General features: G+C 43.6%; 1 protein-coding gene across 1 annotated transcript in view; it reads right to left on the bottom strand.

The window, feature by feature from the left end:
- Nucleotides 1-27,504, bottom strand: part of PGM5 (phosphoglucomutase 5) — a 152,451-nt gene extending 124,947 nt beyond the window's left edge. The window contains exons 1-6 of the mRNA XM_032801810.2: nucleotides 27,125-27,504; nucleotides 12,498-12,660; nucleotides 7,681-7,827; nucleotides 4,768-4,893; nucleotides 2,932-3,122; nucleotides 1,948-2,102 (exon numbers count right to left, since the gene is read on the bottom strand). Of these exons, the coding sequence (XP_032657701.1) occupies nucleotides 1,948-2,102; nucleotides 2,932-3,122; nucleotides 4,768-4,893; nucleotides 7,681-7,827; nucleotides 12,498-12,660; nucleotides 27,125-27,385 (1,043 nt within the window). The 5' untranslated portion in view covers nucleotides 27,386-27,504. The remainder of the gene's footprint in view (nucleotides 1-1,947; nucleotides 2,103-2,931; nucleotides 3,123-4,767; nucleotides 4,894-7,680; nucleotides 7,828-12,497; nucleotides 12,661-27,124) is intronic.
- Between the last annotated feature and the right edge of the window lie 459 nt (nucleotides 27,505-27,963).

Below are 27,963 nucleotides of genomic sequence, written 5' to 3'. Positions count from 1 at the left end.
TGGTGTCTGATAATGCTTGTACTCCTTAGTCCTCTAGCAGCACACCCTCTCAGTCTCAGCTCCTTGTGTCTTACTCCCAGCTCCTCACACGCACTTCCTCTCCATCTGACTGGAGAGAGCCCCTTTTTAAACCCAGGTGCCCTCATTAGCCTGCAGGTGTTCTAATCAGCCTGTCTGCCTTAATTGGTTCTAGCAAGTTCCTGACTACTCTAGTGCAGACCCTGCTCTGGTCACTCAGGGAACAGAAAACTACTCACCCAGTGACCAGTATATTTGCCCTCTACCAGACTTCTGCATCCCACTGGCCTGGGTCTGTCACAACTGATACTGACCAAAAGCAGGGACGACTGGCCACAGGGAACATGCATAACGCAAAATAAAGGTGCCATAAAATTGGTTTCTCTAGTTATGCAATTATTTACCAATAAGTTCACCCTAAAAATTTCAATCAAAAGTTGTCAAGAATTTTAGAAGGCCTGATCACAAGATTTCACAGTTTTGTAGGCTGCCATATAAGCTTGGTGAAATTTGTTATGGCTTGCATTAAATCCTCATTCAAAGATGCTCTTAATTTAAGATAATTATAGGAGACAATTAAGGGGCACTCCTAAAACAAGGTCTAATGGAGTTTGCCCAGAAAGTAGCACCTTGTGGGCATCGGGTTCCACTTGGTATTGTGAACAGGTATGTGAGTAGGTCGAGGAGAGAACACACAAACTGAGAGCAGACAAGAACAGATAGAGAGACAGAGGCTAAAAAGCACAAAAGACGAGCAATAACCTATGAGAACAGCTTTTCCCAGGGTCACTCTAAAGAGAGAGTTTTGGGCCAAGGTGTGTTGGCTAAAGAGACTTGGGGCTATATACTAAAATAATGCTTCTTTTGGTATTAGTTCCTCCCATGTTCAGAGAAGCAGAATTTTGTACATTCTTTGTAAATAAACAAAAGATGGCATCAGAGATAATAGCACACTCCATCAATTTCTACTTCTAACTGGAAAATCCCCAGGGCTCCAAAATTTGACTAGATGCTTGCCTTGAAGAGGGGCATGTCATAAACAGATAGCTAAGGGTTAATGTTTCTTTCACCTGTAAAGGGTTAACAAAGAGAACCAAACACCTGACCAGAGGACCAATCAGGAAACCGGATTTTTCAAAGCTCAGGGAGGGAATGTCTGTCTCTGTGTCTTTTGTCTGTCTCTCAGCTATGAGAGGGATCTTTCTATCTTCAAGCTTCTAATCTTCTGTTTCCCAGTTGTAAGTACAGGTATAAGACAATAGGTTTTTATTGTTTTTTTTTGTATTTACATGTGTGTAGTTGCTGGAATGTTTAAATTGTATTTCTTTTTGAATAAGGCTGTTTATTCATATTTTTTATTTTAAGTAAATTGGACCGTAGTTTTGTCAGCTGATTACAGAGACTATTAGTTTTTCTTTCTTTTAAGACCTGTTTGATTTTCCTGGTAAGCTAAGGAACAAGGAAGGGAAATTCCTGTGTGTTAGATGTACGGAGGGTGAATCTGCAGCCCAGGGGAAGAAAGAAGCGAAGGTAATTGCCCTCTCTGTTTGTAATTACAAAGGAGTTTAAGTAGCAGGAATCTCACCAGATAAACCCATGAGGGAAAGCCGGGAGAAAGTAAAGAGAAGACAAGGGGAGGGTGGTTATTTCCCTTTGTGGTAAGACTCAGGGCATCTGAGTCTTGGGGTCCCCCCAGAGAAGGTTTTGGGGAGACCAGAGTGAGCCAAAACACTGGAAATTTTTGGCTGGTGGCAGCGCTATCAGATCCAAGCTGGTAATTAAGCTTGGAGGTTTCATGCTAGCTTCTCAGTTTATGAACGCTAAGGTTCAAATCTGAGTAGGAAGCTACAGGGCAACAATATCAAAGATGGAAGAAGTCACAACTAATGTCAAGACCATGATGATAAAAAGAAAAACTTGCTCCCTTACCTGTCCAGTGCTGTGCTGGTAGGCATGCTTCTACCGAACCCTCGAACACCCATCTGACGGAAATATGGAATGCAAGAAAGATTGGCAGCAATGACTGCCAGTGAATCAGAAGGGTTCACAAAGAAGCCATTTTGACCTAGGATCATATAGCGGTCCTGAAGAGACAAGACAAAAGGTGTCAGAGAGAAATCAAAGTTGAGTAGCTCATTCCCATGATCACTGCAAGCTTATCATCTCCCTATCAAACCACATTTCCTTCCAGCCCAATGAATCAAAATTCCAAGATGCTCCCTGGTTCCCGTCTCCTACATGGCATTTTGATGGGCTTGTGGCTACCCTAGTGTAAGATAATCTTCTTGCTGATGATATGCACTAGCTAGAGACAGGCAGTTAATTTGTATCAACTGAATACTGACAACAGTAAGTGGCTTTTGTACCTCAATAACCGCTGTCCTTTTCTTCCCCCCACTCTCTCACCACACATACATTCATCTTAAGAGGATACCAAGTTAGTGCTGTAATACTTTGCTGTTTACATTGCTGGTAGCAAGAATGCAAGATTTAAAAAACACACAGAGCGTGTGATTCAGTGCCTGTCTTAAGTGCAGAAAATTCACTTAGCTGAAGCACAAAAGGAATTTTAGAATCTCAGCCAAAATTAACTTCATTTAGTTGCCAGTTACTAAGACAGTCTCCCTTATTTACATAGGCTGCATTTTTTTTATCTGAGAAGTTATGCAAACACTAAGACAAATTGGCCAAATATTTAGAAAGTCCTCAGCCTGCCCTACAAATTTGCAGATGCAATCAACTGAGGGCACAAATTATATCATTTGGGCTTGATTTGTGGGGACAACTGCTATCATCTGTGCATGCAAATAACTGCATCCTCAAAATTAGGGCCTATTATGCTTCAGTGTCTAATAGATGCACTAGCAAAAATGACATCCTTGACCTAGAACCCAGATTGGCTGAAATACTTACTCCATCAGCATCAAAAGCAGCTCCAAATCCATATTCTCCTCCTTTCATAGCCTCCAGCAGAGTAGTTGCATATGTTAAGTTTGGGTCAGGAAGTTGCCCACCAAAATCCTCCAGAGGAATACAGTTTATTGCAGAATTTGCAGGAGCTCCTAATTCATCACACAGGACTCTCCTTACATAGGGTCCCATAACTGCAAAAGGAATTTGCCAACTATTTTAAAGATCATATACACTTCAAATTCCAATATTCACAACAGCATGGAAACTTAATAGAAGACTTAACTAGTGCATTCGCGTTGCACACACATCTCTGTCATACCAACTGCAAGAAAAACAAGTATTTCACTGAACACTGCTTAATTCCCCCTCCTCCCTCCAGCGTTATCAGTGGGAACTCTGTCAGCTCAGATGGTAGACATGCATGCTTTTGCTACTGAGTAACTCTGTTAGCTGGTAACAGTAGTAGACTCTTATCTCCTATGTGGGTCGACCACACAGAGTTATCATACATACTTAGGCCTTGTCTTCAGTAAGAAAAAATAGTGTTAGCTAATACACAGTATCCCAACTCATGGTAAAATCTTGGACAAAGCAGTTGTAGTTTTAACATGTGTTACCAGGTCAGGGTAAATATTAAGGGAATAAACACATTGGGAGCATTTACATTGACCTGATAAAACATTAAAATTACAATTGCCTTGTCCACACTATCTTACCACATCAGTTACCACATGCTAGCTAATGTGATAAAAAGCCACTTTTTCCTACTGTGAATGCACTTTTATTATGCATAGTTTGGCCATCTATACCAGTAACTAAAATTTTACGTGTGTCATAAGTGACAGTCATATAATCTTCCATTCCTCAGCCATGGAATTTGTATTAAAAAAATATCTTGAGTATTACTAATGCCAAATACCCTACCATTAAACCCTAGAAAAAATCTTAAATTAAAATGGAGCTGTTAAAAATACAAACTGCATGTATTAGCTAGTGATCATGATGCACAGCCACTTGTGAAACTGCTCCTCTCCACCATTCTCTTCTAAATAAAAAGAAAATCTTTTAAGCTTAATGCTCATTAAAGAAGTCATATTGAAAACCTTGGGATTTATTTATCCACTGAACAACATCAGTGCAAACTTTCCTGCACCTTGACCTGAAGAAGGTCGTTCAGTCACCATATCCTGCCTTCTGCCTCTGTTGAGATGACCAATGAGTACAAATTAGTGTAAATTTTAATGGTATATTCATAATATTTATTACATTTGTGCATAAAAAGAACTTGAGACCTGAGACCAGTAATTTGTTTTACATAAATCACCTATTATCAAATGGCAATGAATTCACTAAAATCCTGCAACAGAATTCACCTAAAGATGAAAAGTCACTCTGTCACACACACACACCACACACACACACACACAGTATCTTCCTTATTCATAGCCTTCAGTTACATAAAAGGTCTGTATCTTGTAATTTTAAGCACAATATGCAATAATTTATAAACCACATTAAAGTTTAGATGTAGCATATTTGTTCAGAAAATGTAATGAACTGTTATCAAACAGAGAGCACATTCCTTTAATAAGTTCTCTCTTTTTTAACACGCACTATGATAATTTATTCCATAAGCTGTTTTTGCTACAATGATCAACCAAATCCTGCACTCCTTACTCAGGTAAAACTCCCATCAAAACCAACAGAGCAAATTCCAAACAGGAATATACACTGACAGTGAATATTAGCACTACATCATAATAAAACAGTTTACAGTATTGGGTATGTTTTAACTTATTAACTTTTCTTGCCAATAACAGAAACTCAGAATACTACCTCCATTCATGGCATCAATTCTTATCTTAAGCTGATTGGGTCCAGTCAGCAAGCTTCTGATCATGTTAAAGTCAAAGATAGTTCGAAGCAGATTGAGGTAGATATCCACTGAATCCACTATTTCAACTGGAGAAATAAAGCGAAAGAAATTACTAGAGTTGACCACATAGAGAGATGGATAAACTGATCACTAACCTCTCTCCAAAGACACCTAAACAATCCATTACACACTAAACAAGACCAGATCATGCAACGCTTAGGAATCAAAAGCTTGATCCAAAGTCCACTTAAATCAACTGAAAGACTCCCACTGATTTCACTGGGGTTTGGATCAGGCCTCAGTCCTGTGTAAATCAGTGGAGCTTTGCCTGCAGGACCAGAATGTATTAAGGGTCTGTATTACTGTGAATGTATTTCAATAAAATACAAAACATAGAAATAAAAACTTAATTTTACATTCAAAATATCTTGACAACTTTTTCAGTTGGCATTCAACATATAAAAATGGATCAAACTAAAACAGGACTGGTCTTAAGGCTGTGACGGTATTGATTCCTAGGGAAGAACTACACCAAGAAAAAGGCAACCCACCAACTGCAATTTGTCTTTTCATGTAACTTCCCAAGGTTCAAATTTGGAAGGGGAGTGCAGGGGAGGAATTATAGGTCAGCATCCTGCTCTCTCTCCTCTGCTGATGCCTTCTCCTCATAAACCTAATCCCAGCCCAGTGCAGAGGATGGGTGCATTTGAAATCAAGCGTGCCCTGCATTCACTCTGCAGTGGCAAGTGATGGAGGGATGGGGAAGGAGTGCCCACCCCTGATCCACTGGACCACTGATAACATTCCCAGATCAGCTCCCAAGGGAACAATACACCCCAGTTTACCAGTCACCTTAGATTATGCCTCCACAGCACTCAAATATGTTTATAGTAAAAACAAGAAGTTTATTTAACAAAGAACAGAGATTTAAGACAAAGCAAGTACAATTAATAGAAACAAATGGTTACATATAAAATAAAATCATACATGCTTTTGAGAGCTAAACTTAACTAGTAAGACACTCCCCTATCTCATAAAGGGTAGCTCACTCAAAATCTCTCTCCCGGCACCAAACAGCCAGACCAGCTGTGATTCTCCATTCATAAGACAAGCCCTGCCTGTCTCCTCAGTGAAGGATGCAGAGTGAGTCGCGGTACCTCCAGTTATAGTCCAAAAATCTATAGTTTTCACTATGACTCCCTCCTGCTGATTTCTTTTTTTCTGTAAATTCCCTCTCTGGAAGATTTCACAATCCTCTCATTAGCATTTAGCTCAGATTGCATATGGGCATCCATTGTGAACAATACAATACACAGTTTACATATAGCCAGACAGACAGACATCTCTTTCCTGAAAGAAAACTTGCCTAACCACCTTTTGGTTACCAAGCCCAAATCACTGATCTTAAGAACACAACTTTCAGGATATATCCTTAACTCCTTACACATTATCCCTACATACATATTTTCCAATTATGATGATGATCAGTGTGACAAAGGCTTTTGGTAGACATGAGTTCATGACACTCTTTGGTGAATCAGTATGTAGATACCCAGATCCCAGGGATCCCAGTAACCCTTATGCACCACTGTGTCCTCTGCCCATTAGTACCAAGAGGTCCCTGGGTCACAGGGGAGGAGGCCTGGCTATGGGGCAGAGAGGGGAAGACCCTAAAATTCCTTCCCTCAAGGAAGCCTGAAGCCAGCTGGGAGGGGGGTAATGGAGTCAGGGCTCTGGGGAGGGTATAGTAAAGGGGCTCCCAGAAAGGGGTGAGCATAGTGGCTTGTGGGTGGAACAGCAGGCGCTCTTCTGTTGTTTCTAACATTCTGTTGTTTTTAAACTGTAAAACTCTGGAAAGCTAACTGGTTTGAAGTACTATGCAAAATTGTCCATCAAGTTGTTTTTAATTGTATATTTAAATTCCAATCCAAAAATTTGCTCCCCTTTCCCCCAAGAAATATCTGAATTGGCACCACTGGCACTGTGACCCTATGCGCCAAGAAGCAATGTCCAGACTGCAGAGCCAGCCCCAGGCCCAGGGACAAGACCTGCCATTGCAGTGTGGGTGCCAGCAGGCTTGCCCTGAAACAGTCGCACAGGGGGCCTTCCCAGTGCACCAGGCCTGCACCCACCTAAAACCTTCCCACGGGAAATGCTGCTGTATGTGACACACCAAGACCCATCTAGGGAATGGGACTTATTTAACACATCAGGCTGAGCTGTACAGGTATCCCATACACAAGCCAAATTTCTCATTTCTTCATAACTTACAGAATAGTTTAACAACAGGACATCCTACCCAACTTGGCCATTGGGACTACTCTCATGCTTAAAGTTAAGCATGTGCTGAATCAATGCCTTAAATATTAACTAGTACACTTAGACCTGATCCCGTGTGGTGCTGAACCGCCTCCATATTTGGAGTCTGAGAGTGGAGGGCATGCCACAGCTTTCAGGCATGGACCTTTTCAGAGGGGGAAGTGTAGTCAAACAACACTCTAGCTGGGTTTATAAAAGTGTCCTTCTGGCACTTCGGAATTGTTGACTTGGGGCCTATCTAGCAAATTGCTTTATGTACGTGTTTGACTGTAATAGAATGGATGCTCACACTTGAAGTTAAGCATGTGCTTCAGTCTTTTGCTGGATTGAGGCTTTAGTACACAAACTCTTAGCCTCAGTTTCCCCATCTGTAAAATGGAGATAAGATTTACTTACCTATTCTGCAGGGTGATGTGAGGATTAATGTTTTAAGGCATTGTGAAGAATAATCTAACCACTGTTTAAATACTTACATTGTCATTCTGTGGCAACTCTTTCTATAAACAGAATCTATGGATTTAGCATACAGCTTGGATAAAAACACAGATTGGTACCTCGGAAAGGTTTGAATTTGTTCTCCAGATCAAATTCTTGTCTTCCCAGCCGAGATAAGTCAACTCTGAGATCGGGACAAATGGCATATTCCTCAAGGGTTTTGCTGATCTGATAGATTTTGTCTGAAACAGCATCTGGGGCAGGTCCTAGAAGGCAAACATTAAGAAGCTTTTTTCTGACGATGGCTCACTTTCCAAATACAGAAAGAATCTGTTCTCTATTGTAATCAACTGCAAACAGCTCTGATGTCCTCAAAATAAATAAGCCCAGAAAAAACAGCTGGAATAAGATACAGATTTTTTCCACTTAAAGCAAAACACAGAGTTAATAAGTTTCTGTAAGAAATATAACACTGAAACCAGAATATATTTTTCTGATTTTTTTTTTACTAATAAAAACAGCATACAAATAAATCATTTTTAGGGGGAGAGAGGAGCCAACATCATTTGGATGCACTGCTAAAGAAATCTGCCATTCACTGACACTCTTCAGTAAATCTCCATATGCGTGTTGAAATAAAACTGGTATTTCCTGAGTTGCTTATCCATTTTTACAAATGCTGCAAAGATGTGTTTAAAAAGTTAAAAGTAAATTCAGGTCCAGGATAGCAGAGTGCAATGTACTTCTTCTGTCCAACCCAGTTCAATTTTGACACATGTATGAAGTTCAAATAACTAAGTGTTTTAAATAAATTCCTTAATTTGCTAACATACAGACTGATCTGTAGTAAAGATGTTAATCAAAGAATATAATTCACACCTCAATTGTATATTAACTGATTTGCTAGTTTTGAAAACTGGGTGTATTTTAAAAGATGTTATAGCTCAAACAGAAGTCATGGGCTTAAAGCAGAAATTGCCAGGTGAGGTTCTTTCATTTTCTTATGCAGGAGGTCAGATTTTATTATCACAATGGTGACTTATGGTCTTAATGTATGAATTTATAATATTAAAGCTCTGCTCTGAAAAATGATTCTTTCTGCTCCCTTACATACATTCCTTCAGTACCTTCATACACCTCTTTTACTTCTAATTGCACACCATTCCCAGTAATATTGTTGAATTCAGTGCAGCTTTACCATATAAATTAGGGTATCAATCATGCCACATTAGTTAGGTGTAATGCATAATATTGCACAAGGGATCGTGGTAGCAATACAAACAATGATTGCTTAACTTCTTTTTATAATACAATCATTTAGCTAGGAAGAGACCTCTGCCCATTTCATTCCAACCCTTCCAGAGAGTCAGGACAGATTTCATTAGTCTTAAGTCACTCTTGATAGATGGGTGTCTAGTCCAGTGATAATATTTCCAGCTAAAGTGATCCCACAGCCTCCCCTGGCAGCTTGCTCTCCTGCCTAACTGTTCTCATAGTTAGAAAGTTTTTCTTAATACTTAACCTATGTTTTCCCAGCTGCAGCTTAAGCCTATTACTTTTTATTATGCCCTTGTTGACTAATGAGAATAATTGATCTGTCTCATTTGTTCTTGAGGAGAGCTTTATTTTTAAAGCTTAATAAGCTATATGGATCTTGCTTAAAATACCAAAGCAGGCAAAAGATAAAAACTTCAACTGTTACACATCTGTTAGGCGGATTCTGGGAGGAGAGGATTTAAGTTTGCTGAGACAGTGTGCCCAGTGGTTAAGGCATCGTGACCAAGTTCTTCCTCTACCTTGGTGGGTCCTGCGCTTCTTGGCAGATTTGCACACCTCAGTGATCTCCCCCACAGTCTGGATCAGCTCCTCCTGTGTCTGATCAGGAGTTGGTAGGTTTGGGGGGAACCCAGGCCCACCCTCTACTCCAGGTTCCAGCCCAGGGCCCTATGGATTTGCAGCTGTCTATAGTGCCTCTTGTAACAGCTGTGCGACAGCTACAACTCCCTGGGCTACTTCCCCAAGGCCTCCTCCAAACACCTTCTTTATCCTCACCACAGGACCTTCCTCCTGGTGTCTGATAATGCTTGTACTCCTTAGTCCTCTAGCAGCACACCCTCTCAGTCTCAGCTCCTTGTGTCTCTTACTCCCAGCTCCTCACACGCACGTCCTCTCCTCTGGCTCCTTCCCTATCTAACTGGAGAGAGCTCCTTTTTAAACCCAGGTGCCCTGATTAGCCTGCCTTGATTGGCTGCAGGTGTTCTAATCAGCCTGTCTGCCTTAATTGGTTCTAGCAGGTTCCTGACTACTCTAGTGCAGAACCTGCTCTGGTCACTCAGGGAACAGAAAACTACTCACCCAGTGACCAGTATATTTGCCGTCTACCAGACTCCTGTACCCCACTGGTCTGGGTCTGTCACAGCATGAGACTTTTGTGCTTTAGTCCTGACTCTCCTACTGACTTGACGTCTGATGTTAGGCAAGCTACTTAACCTCTCTGGGATTCAGACATGGGTTACACAAAAAGTTGCACTGGTTTAGCAGAACACCTTTAGTGTGATGCAATTGATGCAGCTACTGTGCATAGAGGAGCCCTAAGTTTCTCTACTTCCAACATGAAGATAATACATAGAGCTGGGTAAACATCAGATATTTTGGCTTGCTGGCAGTTAAATAAATAAATAAAAATGTGTTTCAGGTCAAATTAAATGTTTCATTCAAACTGACACAAACATTTCATTTTGATCTTGAGCATTTTTAAAAGTTGTGGGGGTTTTATAATAAAATTGACTAAACAAGAAGTTGTTTCAAATTGAAAAGTCAAAATGCTAACGTTTGCAAATGTTGAAACAAAATATTTTGACTTTTTCAGAATTTTTTTGGATACAAACAGAAATTCATGAATCAGAGCACCACACCGGTAGCAACTGACAACATCACCGAATCCGCATTTCTTGCCAACAAATTTCAGTTGAAAATTTTGCCCAATTCTAATAACGACACTCACTTTTGTAAAGGACATGAGATTTTTCAGATGAAAAAGCACTATAAAGTGCAAAGTATTATTAATCATTATTATGATGTGTTATGAAAGCATAAAACAAAGTAATAATATGATCTTTACAGGTGAATTTCCATGCTTAAGAAAATGAGGGACTAGACTGATTGTACTAGCTAAAGTTTCATCTCTTGTCTACACACAAATTATGTCACTTTAACTGTACCAGTGTATTTAAAGCAGTACAATCCTGTGCTTCTACCAAAATAGTTTGTTCCCATACAGGAAGACAAGGGCACAGTCCCTTAGGTGCTTTTGAAACTCCCAACCTTAAAGCAAATGCCAAGATATGTATGACGGAAATGTTAGTAGAATAGGACTTTATAATGTTAAGTTCCATAAAGTGGGTGATAGGTCACCTGGAGCAAGGTTTCTCAGGCTGCAAGTTTTCACTAGTCTTCTAATAAGAAATTAAAATTAAACTCAAACAATTGGCCACCTGGCCCTTTAAATTGCAAAATAAAACACCCAGTCTGTTGCACCACTTAAATGAAGATGCAGTCTGATGGTTAGGCCTCAGCCCAGACCCAGGCCTGGGGCTTTGGTTTAGGACTAAGATTTTCATCTCCTGCCACAGATTCACCCACCACTTCCCCTTTGATAATGCAAGTGTTCTTAATTTGAACTGGTGGTTCTTGATTGGCTGTGTCCTCCTCCCAGCCCTTCTAGGACCTAGTCCTGTTGGTACCCAAGACTGAATGGCTTTTCTAAGCAGGAGGAGTGCCAGGGTGACAAATCCTCCAGTGGGGGGCAGAGTAGACCTGGTACACCCTATCACTATGGCCCTACCAAATCCACGGTCCATTTTGGTCAATTTCACGGTCATAGGATTTAAAAATAATAAATTTGATGATTTAAGCTATTTAAATCTGAAATTTCACAGTGTTGTAATTGTAGGGATCCTGACCCAAAAAGAAGTTGTGGGATGGGGTTGCAAGGTTACTGTAGGAGGGTTGCAATACTGTTACCCTTACTTCTGTGCTGCTGTTAGCAGCAGCGCTGCCTTCAGAGCTGGGCAGCTGGAGAGCAACAGCTGCTGGCCAGGAGCCCAGCTCTGAAGACAGTGCCACTGCCAGCAGCAGGACAGAAGTAAGGATGGCAGGATATAGTATTGCCACCTTTACTTCTGCGCTGCTGCCTGCAGAGCTGGGCCCTCGGTCAACAGCCGCCATTCTCTGGCTCCCCAGAAAGCAGCAGCGCAGAAGTAAGGGTGGCATGGTATGGTATTGCCATCCTTACTTCTGCGGTGTTGCTGGCAGGGCACTGCCTTCAGAGCGGGGCACCCAACCAACAGCTGCTGCTCTCCAGCTGCTCAGCTCTGAAGACAGCACAGAAGTAATGGTAGCAAGATTGCAACCCCCCCTAAAATAACCTAGCGACCCCCTACAACTCCCTTTTGGGTCAGGACCCCCAATTTGAGAAACGCTGGTCTCCCCTGTGAAATCTGTATAATATAGGGCAAAAGCACACAAAAGACCAGATTTCACAGGGGGATACTAGATTTCATGGTCCGTGATGCGTTTTTCATGGCCATGAATTTGGTAGGGCCCTACCTATCATACATCCACTGACACAGACTAAATACAGTCTAAAAAACAGGAGGACAAATCCAGCAGCCCTTCTGTATACAGAACACCTATTGACTTCAGAGGGAGCTGAACTAACTGAGAGGTGTAGGTTCAGGGCATATTAGATTTTTTTTTCATATAAAAATATATAAACAAAACCTCTCCTAATATTGAAAACTATTTAGCATTCTACTAACACTGAAAAATCCATATAACAGGAAAACATAAATAGTTATAACCATCTGGATATCCTTATCAACCTATTTCTACCTTTCTGAGATACAGTGATGTAATGTGTTATAAAAACACCTACCTCCATTGGAAACATTAAACTTGACTCCAAATTCTCCGCCAGGTCCTCCAGGACTGTGACTAGCTGTTAGAATAATTCCGCCAGCTGCTTTGATCTTTCGGATAATACATGAAACAGCAGGTGTGGATAAGATGCCATTCTGGCCAATAACCAGTCTTCCAATCTAAATGAACCAGAAAAACAAGTCTAATTACATTTGAGTGATGCTGGCATTTCACCCCTAATGTTACCATCTTGCTACATTATTATACCTATATATAATATATAGAAACATGGCTCAATTCCCAATGTGGCTGGAAGCCCAAGACCTATAATGCCAGTATTTAAGCTATCTCTGGAACAACTACTGTATAACTAAGAATTCTGGGAGTTAATCTGTTAGACCTCTGCTGGTGACAGACAATGTTTTGAATTTTATAGTGTGAAGTAGCCATATGTGGCCAAACTGGCTACTCCTCGTAAACAAATATTTCTTACAAAGATACAAATTACATTAATATATGGTAGGACTGAATTTAACCTTAACCTTAAAAAATAAAAAATGTAACCCTCAGGAAAAATTCATTAACTTCACCTGTGCCGTTTGCTGAAATACTTAAATTAACTTACACAAATTGTAAAGCATTTTGGCACCAACTATTTCATTATTTAGATAGCATACTTATACCTAAACATACACAAATTAGACTTTTTAGACACTATTGGCCAAATTCTGCTTTCATTTACACAGCTGGGAAGCAGGAGGAACTCCACTGAAGTCAATGAGCAGGATTTGGTCTACAGTAGACAGTAAAGCAGGGGGACTCAAGCTTTGGAGGGTCACACAGGCCATTTGCTAAGAACGATATTTAGGCTCCAGGCCTGCTATTGGATACACATAGGCAGAACTATGCACCTACACAGACCCCAATGGAAATCTATGGGGCCTCACACAAGTGCAAAGGACAACTTTGTGGATCCGATTGCAGGGCTGGGGCTTTAATTAGCATAATCGAGAGCAGATAGCAAATGCCTTTCACAGAGTGGCCTTTCAGCTGGATCAAGGAGATCACTGCATGCTAGGCCTACAGTCTCTGTGAGTCATACCTCTATATCTAAGATAAGGACACCAATGCCCTGGCTGTAGAACACTGTGACCTGCATTTGGCCTGCAGGGTCACTCTTTGGCTAGTCCTGCTGAAAAAAGTGTGAACCCCAAGCTACATTTGAACACAAGAAGTTCCTGTCCATTCTTAAAATACAGCAACTTTTTAGGGGGCAGTTATTAAACATGTACTCAACACAGTCAGTATTAAGTGAAAATCCACCCCAAGGTTACAATTTCAAAAACCTTATTCTCATTCCTAGATGGATGCTACAGTTTCAGCTCAATATAAATATAATCCAGGAATCAATCATAAATATATGTACAGGCATTTTATAGAAGAGTTCTAGTCAACGGGAAACAGGCAGATGATAAAACCAGTGGGAGACGTTAATGTCACAGACAAATAATAAGGTATTTGTATGCAGAACATTAAAGGGACGTTGCCGGCTTGATTATTTTTTTTTTTAAAACAGACTCATTTTAAAAATGTCAGTCAGTGTCTCTTTAAAAGAAAAGATAGTACAGGAGTACAGCTTCCACTCCCCTGCTAAAAGCAGGAGACTTCTGTCTCCTTCTCTGACTTGGGGAAAGTATAGATAACCCATCCTCAGCGGCTGCTGAAATGGGGACTCACCAGGCAGGAAACTGAAGTGGGTGCAATTGAAGTTCCTTGGGCTCCCATCTTTCCTACCAACATGGGAAGCAGCAGCAGCATACAGTGAAGAAGAGATGTCCCTTATCTTGTCTCCTCTATACTAAGATCCGTTCCCTCCCCTTCCCTTCCCTCCCATTCTAAAGGCGGAGAAGGACAGAAGAGGAGACATGCTTCCCTTAGCTTGCTCACCACTCCATGCAGAAAGAACTGTCATGGCCCTGGTCAGCTCCCTCTATCTGCATGACAGTCCTCAGTGTGTGCACGCAAGACTGAATTGTGGAGACGCAAAGGGGAGAATCTGAGGTATAGTAGGATTGAGTGGTTGAGGAAGGAAGGAGAGTACAGAAGTAGAGCTGGGCGGGAAACAGTTCTCCCATCTCATGAAACATTTTCAGAATTTGGGAAATGTTTTCCATTCTTAATTAGGATGAAAAGTCAACATTTCAAAAATGTTCATGAACCAAAAATCTGGGGGGCAAAATTGGTTCAGGTCAATCGAAAAGTTTCATTTCAATAATTCCAAAATCTTTTTATGTTTGAACTGGAAAACCAAACATTTTGATTCAAAAAATGTTAAATGATACGTTTCAACACTTCTGAACCGTTTTTTTTAAAATTGTGTAGAAAAATTTGTCAAAACTGACCTTTCCTACAAAAAAGTTGCAGTTTTGCTGAATCTGCATTTTTCAGTTTTCTAACCAGATCTATACAGAAGTTCCTAGAGATGAAAAATTGAGAATGTTACCTATGGAGAGGAATGAAGAAAGTGGACAACGGAGGGCAGGTGTGATGAGGTGTATGAACCTCACACTGGTTAACCATGGGTTAACAGGAGTCATTTAGGCCACTGGAGGAGTATTAGGCATAATTAGTGATCAAACCAGCTATGGAGGAGCTGGGATTTCAATAAAGGGAGCACTGAGCAGCAGAGGGAAAGCTGGGGAGAGATCCAGGAAAGAGGTAACTGGGAGTTTCCTCTCTTGGGCTAAAGGCAGAGAGGAGCCTGGGAAGCCTGAAGCTGGAACCAGAGGGTCTCGAGCCAGGAGGAAGCCTGGTAGGCCAGGACAATGAATCCTGGGCCCAAGTGACCGTCATGAGTAGGAGTGACCCTCATGGGAGCCAGCAAAACTCAGTGATAGTAAAGCATAAGAGACATTTGGGACTGAAGTTTGAGGGTCTGCCGTGAGAGACAAAAGAACTCTGCAGCCACTCGCTAGGAAGCAGGGGAGTAGAAAGTGGAGAGACTTGTGGAAGGCCTGTATGTGAGAAGAAAGCCTGAGGAGAGAAGATACAGGATTGGAGCAAGCTCCTGTGGCTGATCCTGACACAACTGGACCTCTGGGGAGAAGCCCTGGGAACACTTGCTTGCTTGTTACAAAGAGCCCAGGAAGGAGCTGAGGAAAAGGCCTAAAGAAAGGTTAATGGTAGGAAGGAGTCCAGGGAAGCAGCTGCAAGGTGTTTGATAGAGCAGATCTTGGCTATCTGTCCTAGAGTCCCTGACAAGAACTTAGTGTAGGGGTTGGGCCACTGGTAAAGTGGTGTAAAGCCACCTGACATAGGGGATAAGGACAATTCTGAGCCTAGAAAGAAGGATGTGACAACAACTGGATCCAGAGTCACCTGACACAAGGTCTAGGAATTATTTGTCAGATTTTGTTTGTTTGACTTTCCATAACCCTCAAAGGTGGGGCCTTAAACACGACCTGGCCACGGGGCCAAGTCACAAGACAAGAGACAACCACAGAACTGGAGCGATGGTTGGCAGGGGCACTAGAGAACATAGAACTGCTACACCAAACCCAGCCACAAGGGGGCAAGCCAGCATGATTTGAGGACTTCAATAACTCAGACATAGGTTAGGGGTTTGTTACAGGAGTGGGTGGGTGAGATTTTGTGGCCTGCATTGTGCAGGAGGTCAGATTAGATGATCCTAATGGTCCCTTCTGACCTTAAAGTCTATGAGTCAGTCTATTCTTCCACAGGAAGTTCTGATGGAAGAAGTGGTAGAAAACTTACTGATAGAAAGAGATGAAAAATTAAAGAAGAAAGGTAGACAGACGGGATGGGCAAAAGACTAGGGTTGAAATCCTGGAACCAGATTCACCCCCAAAACATTTGAGAGACACAGTCCAAAACACTGTAAAGGTTGCTAGTACCAGTGAGACTTTTCCTTCTGAATAAACCCTGGTTTTAGGTAGTGAATCTCAGAAGGTTGTGAGAAAAGTATACGAAGCAATGTTGCTCCTTTTCTATTTTGCTTCTTAAAGGAAAGTTCATGATTAAATAGGAAATGAAGCTGTCACATCTTTTCAAATCAAAGTTGTGGGCACCATCAAGTCTTTACTTTTCAATAGTATTAGAGCTGCAATAGGGAACTGTAACTCGTGGTATGGTATCAGACACCAGTAAAGTGAGCAGGATGGCAAGTCACTTCTATTACAGATGTTGGATACACTGCATTCCATAGGGAACCTTGCTTCCTGTACTCTGGTCCTGCCTGAAATTCTTTCAACAGAGATCTTTGGTTATATATCACATTGGAAAAAAAACGTTCCCCAGCTTTTCACTGCCAAGCACTTTGGAATTTTGTATCTTGGAGTATTTGAACTCTCTGAGGAATGTGACAGAGATAATTGGATGTTAATTCAACTTTTGCTACTGGCTGTTGGGTCAGTTATTTGTAGAAGGTGGAAAAACCCTGACTCTCCGTTCATTTTGGACACAGTTCAACAGCTGGGACCTTTCAGCTCTGTAAAACCTGTGCAGCTGTACTTTGATAAGGCTTAGAAATTCACTCACCTAATGTGTGCGTCTGTAGATTATTTTAGCAAAAAACAGATTATGTAAATTGGAATGTTCAACAGCTAAATTAAGCCCAAGATACTTTTTTTCAACTCTTACAAGTGGTTTTTCCACTGTCCATCACAGCTTTGTGCTTTTAAACTGTTCAGAACATTACATTTGATTAACTGATCTTTCTATTTTGAGATTTGCGATATTAACCTCACATTCCCCCGCCAATTTTATGCTGCTGATATTCATGGCGACTTTTTGTTGGGGAAGGGGAGGCAGGCAAAGAAAAAAGATTTCAAAGTGGTGTTTATTAACTATAGAAAGTCTTCAAAAAGTGTTTTATTCCTTAACAAAATACATATCTACCCTACTAGAACAGGTTGGGGGAAAAAATCCTGCAGAAAATATTGATAAAAACAAACAAAAGCTTTTGTCCCCAAGCAAACAAAATAAAAATCCCAAAATGTGTGTGTGTGGGGAGGGTTATTTATTTTTTTTCAATGTAAAGTCAAAAGTTTCCATGGAAAGCAAACACTATCTGTGAAAATGTTCATTTAGTTAAAATCCCAATTTTCTGTTGAAAACCGTTTTTTCACAGAAACTTGTTTTTAATCAGACATACTGGAGGCAGTATATGTGCATTTAATATGAATATTTGATACTGAATTTTGCATCTGCTTAATAGATGTTTTGAACAATGTGCTTTCTATTCCAGCTTCATGAGATCAGTCCTTCCATACATGGTCCTAAAACTTAATAACTAAAATCAGCCTCCACAAATGTGGAACTTAGTGCAAGTACTACATATAAACACAGCTGGTCATTTGTGCTATCAGCAGGAGACTGAGAGGAATAAATAAAGTTGCGTTCTAAACCTTACAGTGAGTGTCATTTGTTGTTGGAGTTGCATGAATCGATTTGTTTTTGTGGATTCTCTTAGATGCTATCAGCCTTTGAATTAACTGCATCACTGCTGGACTCCCCTGCAACTTCTTTCAGATGGCAGAATAAAGCAGTCTTATTCCAAATGTCAATATTTAAAATGCTGTCACTTCACTGCTGATTACAAACTATAGGGGGCAGTACTAAAAGTACATTTTTTCCAAGCTGGACATTTTAGTTCATTCAATGTGAAATGAAACGGATGTTTCACTAACTGACAGTTGGGGATTTCAAACTGCTTCACAAACACTTTCCACTTTCCCTAGGCATAACTGCTGAAATACAATCCCTCTGAGACAGAACAAGGAAGCTATTTTGCAGGGCAAAAATGCTTCCACTTATTGTGGCCTGATTTTTGACAGATGCCTTTTTTCCCCTTAGAAAATGGCCAGGTTAAAAAACTTAATCCACCAGGAGATAAGTTGAAACCACCAGAATCTAAATAAACATTTCAGATCAGTTTTAGACCCAGGTTTGTGAGAGGAAAGGCCAGCATTTTTACTGCTACACCTCCTACTTCTTTATTCCACCCAGTACTGTGCAACTAATTATAAGCGGAATAGAGAAATATTCTGAGTTGTTTTGAATTAGATTCTGTCCTTTTATGGCTTCTTTTCTCTCTGTGAGGCTACTTATAGAAAGCATGCCACTTCTCTCAAGATCCTTACATCAGTGTTGTCACTTAACCATAACGGCCAAACAACACTGAGGGGTTTGAGAAAATACACAGAATTGCTTGACAGAGTGCAACAAACTTTCTGCTAGCCTCCACAACTCTTTATGTATGAATATTTCTTTAAGGAACACAGAGGCATGTGGAAAACATATTAAAAATGTTTTTTTTTGCATCTCAGCCGCCCCCCCCCCCCCCCGACCCCTTTCTCCCACCCCCCACCCGCTCCTTTCTTTTAAAAAATAATGAAGCATGTAGAAAGGCTGCCATCTATGGCATTGACTCAATCTTCCAACTACAGCTGTCAGAGATGTGTGCCAGCTTTTAAACAGAGTTGCATATATGCAAGCCAAAGGGAGTTGACAGGAATTATACTTCACAAAATGCATGAGAACAAGGCTGAATCTATGGAAGTGTTCAACTATGAATGCATATCTATTGCAGATCAGGATAGATTACACCAACATATATGTCCAGTTCTATATTCTTGAAGAAGTTTTGTGTTTTGATGTTTTTGTATACAAAACCAAGTTATTTTAATATTAAACAAAGGAAATATATTCAGCATGACTCAGAATGCACAAATTAATGTATTATACAGTGTGATCTTTTAATTGCTTTGTCATTTATATGTATTTCTGTTTACCTGACACTGCAGATTCTATCTCCGATTGAAGTGGATGCTTTAATTCCATTAACATTAATCTGAGTAAATGCCTTGCTCTCAGGAAGTAATACAGGCATGGGTCCTGGAACTATAGGTGCTGCACCTCCTGGCTTAAAGTGGTTTCCATCATATATGAGGTTTACAGTTTGGTTCAATGGCTCTCAGCACCCCCATTATACAGATTGTTCCAGCCTCCCTGAATACAGGGATCTCATTTCTACATTAATGATGCTGAAGTGACTATACAAGTTCTGATAGCTAAATATTTGTGCTGTGTATCAATAATGATCCCCACTGCAAATAACTCATCTCTTGAATCCTTGTGTGAAGCTCTGAAGTGCCACCGTGAAAAGGCCTGAAGGCTGCAAAAAACTAAGCTGCACTTGCATACTAGTCATCCCCATGGAGCCTCTTCACCCACATATTTCAGACACACTCACCTCCTATCTTGTCTCAGATGCTGCATGTTTTGCGTCCGAAGCAAACATTAAACTGACACTTAATTCTCTTTAAATAATCAATTCTCAGATTCATTGACCTGACATTTAATAATCTGGTTTGGAAAAGTTAAACTGCTGCTCACTTACCCATTTCTAATTAAAGCACAGATAATATGCCCCTCACATCACTTGATACTGCTATGGCATGAAAAGCGTACCTCTGGCACTCAAAGATTTCAACTGCTGCAAGACTACAATCATTTAAAGTTCTTTATAAGACTACACTCTGTATTGTATTCCATATTAGTTTCCTTCATTTTGTACATAGCATCTGCAGCAAGACCAGACTTTTCGCAAACTTAAGGCTGAAAGAATGGCTACCCTAATGAATACTTTGCCAGATTACTTTTAAGAATTGCTGCCACATGCAGCTGTGCATTTTCAGACGATACAGTAGATTAACATGGAGTCACTTATTTTTTTTATTCTCCCAGTAATCTCTCACATGCTTCAGTCAATTAAGCTTGAAAACACATGAAGCAAGTAGATTATGTCCCGAACACTATGGATCTCTGCTTTCATATCCTTTACTATGGCCTCCCCTGTTTTGGTATGGCCGAGCAGCATGCTGTGAGTGATAGAGATGGTATTAATTATTTATACAGTACCAGCAGGATTTACATGGAAGATAATGGAAAATACAAACAATGTTGTATTAAAAAGACAACTGGAAACTACCCAAGGCAGCAGGCAAGCAAGTTAAACTGCTAAACTCAAGCATTACTAAGTGTGGCAGTACATCCCTCTCTGTGGAACACTGCTATGCAATATGAGGGGGTTGAGGGGGGGGGAACATGAACTGCACTGCAGGGTTCCTATCTGCCCAGTGAGACCCAGTGATCCTATTTGTAAACTTAAACCTACCATATACGCTGAATCAGGAATTGGCCAACCATCAGCTGTTCACATCACAATAGATGGGGAGTAGAGGGCTTTCACCCTGGTTCCTTCTGACTTTAGGACACCAGCACAAAATCATTGCAGTGCTGAGCAGGAAAGCAAGATCATGCCTAAGGTGGTTCTCCTACCTCATAGCACTGTAACGACTGCTTCTTTCACATGGCTATTGAGGCAGTAAGCAAGTGCAGAAAGCGGGACATGATTCTCTCTGCTCCTGCAATGGCTTTTATGGCCAAATCACAGCATCCTGGTTCTGCTGGGTCTCTTTTCCCAAAATCCAGCCCATCAGCCAGGTGTCGTTGCAGGATGTGATTACTACTGGTCCCATATGGGCCTTCCACATGCAGCTCAAGAGCACAACCAGCAGCCAGCCCTGCATGCTAAGGCTAATCCATCTCTACTCTGGTCGCACATAATTCAGAATCAAATGAAGTATACATTGGCTATCATGCTCAGTGAGCCAGACTGTGGCTGCCCTGTAGTGGGGCCCACAGATGGAATGCTGGGTGACTCACAAAACAAGAACAAGGGGACATCCACGCCACTGAATGACAACACATTTAAAGCTGATAAAAGAAAATCTTTTATTATTTTTACATACCGGAAGCATGATTTACCATAGGACTGGCTGTGCCTCCTCCATGGTACAGATGCAAGCTGAGTTTGACAGCACAATTTGGCCATCACCCTCCTGGAACTCTGGCCTGGGTAAAGGCTCTGAATACAATTTCGTCAAGACATCCCTAGGTTTCCTTTGATCCTTCTTGGGGGACAGCTCACATCTCTCCCTGCAACACCAGTGTGTCTCCTTTGAGAGAATTCCTTCTCTCCCAAGGAGGGGGCTCTTCTGCCTTCAGGAGTGATCCCTTTTTCTCCCCTACTTTAATGGCTAATAACACAAGGAGTTATCCAAGCTGATATGATGATAAATTAACCTTCCTGGGGACATAGCTAAGATACTTTACCAGCAGACATGTTTTCATTGTAAAAGTATACAGCATATTGTTAGTATTAGCTCAAAAATCTAAAGTAATTAAGCTTTCTGTGATATTCGAAGGAGGTGAAGAGTCGCTGTGTGTGGAGGCAGGAAGGTATCTGAATGTCAGTGTAGCCTTACCTGTTGGTCTTCTGGAGTTGTAATGACTGCATTGTCAGGGAATGTATCAGAGTAACCTTATACCTAAGGGTTTGTGTGGGAATCCTGAAGAGAAATTTGCCCCCTGACAAACACAACTTGGAGTGACACTAACAGAGCAAACTGTGTCTGGCAAAACTCAGGGCCGCCCGGGGGTGGGCAACTGCGCCAATTTGCCCCAGGCCCTGCAAGGGTCCCCACGAGAGTTTTTCGGGGCCCCTGGAGCAGGATCCTTCACTCGCTCCGGGGGCCCCGGAAAACTCTCGTGGGACCCAGGCCTCCGGAGCTTCTTCTGCTCCCGGTCTTCGCCGATGGGGGGTCCTTCGGCAGTAATTCAGCAGCGGGGGGTCCTTCCGCTCTGGGTCCCACTGCCCAAGTGCCTCAAAGACCCGCGGTGGGGGCCCCCGCTGCCGAATTACCACCAAAGCGGGACCCGCCGCTGAAGCGCAGCCAGGTCTTCGGCAGTAATTCGGTGGCGGGGAGCCCCCGCCGCATGTCTTCAGGGCACTGGGGCAGCGAGTCCCGGAGCAGAAGGACCCCCCGTCGCCAAACTACCGCCGAAGCGGGGGGTCCCCACCACCAAAGACCCCAGGCTCCCGGAATCCTCTGGGGGGCCATGGCAAAACTTCCCATAATTCAGCAGGGGGAGCTCTGCTCCAACAAAGCACAGAAAGTTTGTCAAATTGACCTGGTAAGAATGGCCAGTGAAGACCCAAAAGGAGTGCTGGGGTGCGAAAGGGAGGGCAAAATGGAGAATGTGACAGGGGGATTGAAGGGATGGGAGAGAAATAGGCAGGGATACAGGCATAGGGGCTGACTTTCCCTCTGCCCAGTGAGTGCTCGATCCTCCCCTACCCTTGGCCTTGCCCCTGCCCCGCCTCTTCTGCACCTCCTCCCCTGAGCGCGCTGTGTTCCCACTCCTCCTTCTCCCTCCCGGAAAGTCCTAAGTGCCACCAAACAGCTGTTAGGCAGCGGGGGGAAGCACTGGATGGGAGGGAGAGAGAGGAGCAGAGATGCAGTGTGATCGGGTGGGGGGGGGGCTTGGCTGCCGGGGATGCGGAGCACCTGCTAATTTTTCCCTGTGGGTGCTCCTCCAATAAGCTCTTTACACATAATATTTGTCTGTTTCAAAATCTCTCTCATCTATCAGCTCCTGATTCCTAATCTCATTTCTAAAATATGTTTTCACCAAAATAACTTTTAAATGTTAACGTCACATCAGAGATATTGTAAAGATGAATTACTGGGTACAATTTGAAATGTGTATAACATTTACTTTCAAAGTTAAAAGAACCCAAAGAAAGGACTGAAAAACAGGTTTAAATTTTTCATAATGTTTTCTCTGCAAAAATTAGTAAATTACTACTAAAGATTACATAGAAAATTAAACTCTCTTGAAGAGTTATTGTGACAAATTTGGAGAGTTAATAAATCATTATAATATAAAATCGAGGGATTTTGGTCCTGCTTTAAGTGGAAATTTCAAGGCAACATTAACTATGGCTACATAACCGATATTTCCAGAATAAATATATGTACCCATTTGTACATGTGAAAGAATTCATCAGAAGAATTGATCATCTTATGCTTCTCTGAGATTTTTAACAGTGGAGCAGAATGTACTGCAAGCAATTGCAGCACTAGTCAACATAAATAATTTGTTTGCCACTCTTGTCTTTTTCCCATACATTTAGGTCTAAAAACAATAGAGAAGAAATTATTTTCATGGTGATATACACACAGCACAAGGTCAAAACATATAAGTGCTCTCACTGTGAAAAATAAAACTTACTTCACTTCGCATTCTTGAAAAATATCCATCCTGCAATAAGTATACACTTGATATACACCTACTGAATCTTCAGTCATTTCACAGGGTTCAATTTTCTCATGCAGAGTCAAAAAGCATTTCTCAGCTTCCCTACCAACCTCAGTCTAAAATGAGTCAAAGAGCATAACACTGCTTCTGTGGATTTTCAGGATCACCCTGGTTATACATAAAAAAATCTCTACCTTGCTGAAGTCTCACGGCACATCCTAAAGGGCATATCAAACGGCATTAAGCATACAGCTCAGGCATTAGATACGCATATGAAAGGTCAGATTAAAAGTAACAATCCTTTACATTTTTAGTATCTATTCAATACCACGCACATCTAAAAGCATTTTCCCCCTTCTTACATGATGTCTCTAATTCTGACTGCTCCTTTTACTCATTACCACTTGCCTGTGATATTAGATTAAAAGTTCTTTGAGGCATGGACCGTCTTTTCATCGTACATATTACAGTATCTAGCACAATGAGCCTTGATTTCTGAGTGCTACCATAATACAATTAAAATACTAATAAATACAATTCCTTCTGGATTGAGATGAAGAGCCAAATACAACTGAAACATTTTCCTCTTAGTTTTAAATAATCTGTTTTATCGCCAGCACATAAAATATAAAAATCCACAACAAAATAAAACATAACATTTAGAGACAAAGAAAGCAATACATGCTCATCAGACCATCTGTGGTAAATCAGAGGAAATTACTGCCTTTGATAAGTGGGTTTATGGGCATGTCTCTGCATCTTTGTTACTAAAGTAGTAAATTACAGTTAAAATTAAAGCTAACCCCATAAAGTCATGACACTACATTTTGTCATTTTGAGATAAAAATCTAAGAGAAATAACAAGGAGACGTGCAGAAAGGGGGCTTTTAAGCATGGAAAAGGGAGATGAGAAATATGGCTCGGATCTTTGACAAGAAGGAAGGAAACGTGGGTGTAACATGTGAAGGGTGTGGGAGAAGGGTGATCATGGATGGGCAAAGGATGTGTAGGGAGAAACAAGTGTTGATGCAATCGGTGCAGTGGTGGGGAGAAGAGTGTAGTGGGTGGAGGGGTGCTAAAGAGGGAGGAGTGGTTTCAGAAAGGGAAGAACGTGGGTGCAATGGGTGGCAGGGCAGACAAGGGAGAGAATGGGTAGATGCAGCATGTGAATAAGAGGGAAAGAATGGAGGGTTAGAGTAGGGAGGTGAGGATGAGAAGTGAGATGAGGAAATCATGGATGAGTGCCGACAGGAAGGGGAAAAGGAGAGTGGGACTGATGGATGAAGGTAGGGAATAAGAGAATAAGGTAATGTTTGAAGGAGGAAAAGAAGATATAGCGATGTATGTGAATGGGCATAGGGATGACAGTGGAAATGGTGCAGTTGGGGAATGGTATTGGTGGATGTGTATAGAGAAAATGGGGATTCAGTAGGTAGGGTTGCCAATTCCTAGAGATTTAATCACATGATAATCTGTAATAAAAGATTAATCTTTAATTCCTGGAGACTCCAGGCCAATTCTGGAGGGTTGGCAACCCTAGCAGTAAGTGGAGGGATTAGATAGATTTGTGGCAGTGTGTGCGTGATACAGCACACTGCCACCATAGGTGCCAGAAGTAGGGGTGCTGGGGATGCTGCTGTACCCCCTACCTTGAAGTGGTTTCCATTATATACACACACAGTTTACAGTATGGTTTAATGGCTCTCAACACCCCACTGTACAAGTTGTTCCAGGACCCCTGACTGCCACAAGGATGGGGGGGTGCAGCGAACAGACAAGGGAAGCAGTGGGCACAAGGGTACCCCTAGAGCTGCAGTGGGCAGGTGGGGGGAGCAGACAGCACAGGATTGTGGATGGTGGGGAGGTGGAGTACCCCGGGTTGCAAAGGATGGCTGGGGGAAGCAGAGGATATGGAGATGCAAAAGGTGCAGTGGGTACATGAGGGACAGAGGTCATGGGGCTGCAAAGAGGGCAACGGACTGCAGCGTGGAGGTGACATGAGGAAATGGGGGGCATAGGGGTGCAGTGGATTGATGTGGGAGCAAAAGACATGGGTTTGCTGTTGGTGGATGAGTGCAGGAGAGGCCACAGAAGGGAATGGAGGAGCTCATAAGCTGCAGGGGATGCAGAGGGCATGGACTTCCAATGGCAGAATCAGGACACAGAGGGCATGAGGACTCGATGGATGGGTGGATAATGGGGAGCAGAGGGTACAGGGCTGAAGTGGGTGAGTGCCTAGTGGAGAGCAGAAGGCATAAGGGTGCTGTGGGTGGATTGGGGCATGACTGGTGGTGCAAATGGCACATGGGTGGACTGGGGCAGGGAGAGGCAGAGGTCACAGGGCTGTAGCAAGTAGGTGGATAGTGGGAAGCAGAGGACCCAAGGACTCAGTGGGAGAATGGGGAAGAACTGGGTGGGTAGGGGGGTGCAGAGAGTAAGGGGGGTGAGTGGGTACAGGAGAACAGTGGGTGGGTGTGGGGGATGCAGAGGGTACAGGGAATGGGGCAATGGGGTCTTGAGGGCAGAGTGCGCCAAGGGCACAGGGGGCAATGAGGGCATGCAGGAGGGGGGTGCTGAGGCCCAAGGGGAGCAGAGGGCACAGGGGCAATGGGTGGGGGGGTACAGAGAGCACAGGGGGAAGAGATGAGGGGATGTAGAGACAGGGTGCTGAGGCCCCAGGGGAGCAGAGGGCACAAGGGCAATTGGTGGGGGGTGCCGAGGGAGCGGTGAGGGAATGCAGAGAGGGTGCTCAGGGCCCAGGGGAGCAGAGAGGGAAATGGGTGGGGGGTGCAGAATGCACGAGGGGGGCAATGAAGGGATGCGGGGGGTTCTGAGGCCCCAAGTGGATCAGAGGGGCATTGGGTGGGGGGTGCCGAGCGCAATGGGGGCCAATGACGGGATGTTCCCCAGGGATGTGCTGAGGCCCCAGTTGGATCAGAGGGGCAATGGGTTGAGGGTGCCGAGCACATGGGGGGGCGGTGAGTGCAGGGGTGCCAAGCGCCAGGGGGGCCAGTAAGGGGATGTTTGCGGGGGGCGGGTGCTGAGGCCCCAGGTGGATCAGAGAGGCAGTGGGTGGGGGGTGCCGAGCGCAATGGGAACCAGTAAGGGGATGTTCCCAGGGAGGGGGGGTGCTGAGGCCCCAGGTGGATCAGAGGGGCAGTGGGTGGGGGGTGCCGAGCGCAATGGGGGCCAGTAAAGGGATGTTCCCGGGGGGGGGCGTGTTGAGGCCCTAGGTGGATCAGAGGGGCAGTGGGTTGGGGGTGCCGAGCACACGGGGGGGTGGTGGTGAGTGCAGGGGTCCCAAGCACCAGAGGGGCCAGTAAGGGGATGTTCCTGGGGGGGGGTGCTGAGGCCCTAGGTGGATCAGAGGGGCAGTGGGTGGGGGGTGCCGAGCGCACGAGGAGGCGGTGAGTGCGGGGGTGCCGAGGGCTGGGAGCTGCAGCTCGGCTGGCTCACCCCGTTGGCTGCAGCCATCTGCACGACGATCTCGGTGGCGGTCCGGCTGAAGTACCTGCCGTCGCTCCCCACCACCATGGTGCACCCCTGGCGGTCGCGCAGGTCGATGGAGGAGAGCAGGCTCTGCACGAAGTTGGGCAGGTAGTTGCGCTGGCTCTCGAAGAGCCCCGTGGGCCGCCGCAGCCCCCCGCCGCCCGTCGGCTTCTGGTCCTGGTAGGGGGCGGTCTGCACCGTGAGCACCGGGATGGGGCTCCCCTCCATCGCTGCCGCGGCCGCCCCCCGCCCCCCAGCGGCTCCCAGTCCCCTAGCGTCTGCACGGAACCGGCCGCCGAGGGTTAATCCAGCCCCGCGGCCGCCTGCCTCCGGAGCGGGGCTCGCCTCGCCTCTCGCCTCGCCTCAGCTCCTCGGCAGCGAGCGCAGCCCCAGCCGCCTTGGGCTCGCCCTGCCCCGGCCCGAGCTCGGCGGACTCTCGCCTCAAACACTGCTCGGGAAACTTAGCCGGGAGCAGAGGAGACCCCGGCGCTCCTCCCTCCACTGCGCGCTGGGCAGCGAACTGGCTCCTCCTTTTGAGCAAGGACACCAGGGGCTTTGCCAGAGCTTTGCCCCAGCCCAAAATAACCCTGGAAAGAGAAGCTGAGAATTGTTTTCCCCTGCCAGAGATGTAACTGGAAGCCCGGGGTGGGGAGGGGGGGGCTGAGCGTCACGCATTTGTTCCAGGGGATCACGTACTGTCAGCCCTGGAGCTTTTCCTTCTTGCACATAGCAACCCCAACCCCTGGTGGCTCAGAAATCGCAGCAGCTGTGCCAGACCAGTAACAATGTAATGACAATTTTCACTT

The sequence above is a fragment of the Chelonoidis abingdonii genome, chromosome 6, assembly GCF_003597395.2.
Source record: "Chelonoidis abingdonii isolate Lonesome George chromosome 6, CheloAbing_2.0, whole genome shotgun sequence".
NCBI lineage: Eukaryota > Metazoa > Chordata > Testudines > Testudinidae > Chelonoidis > Chelonoidis abingdonii.
The sequence above is the reverse complement of the archived record's forward strand: the minus strand, read 5'-3'. Positions and strand labels throughout refer to the sequence as shown.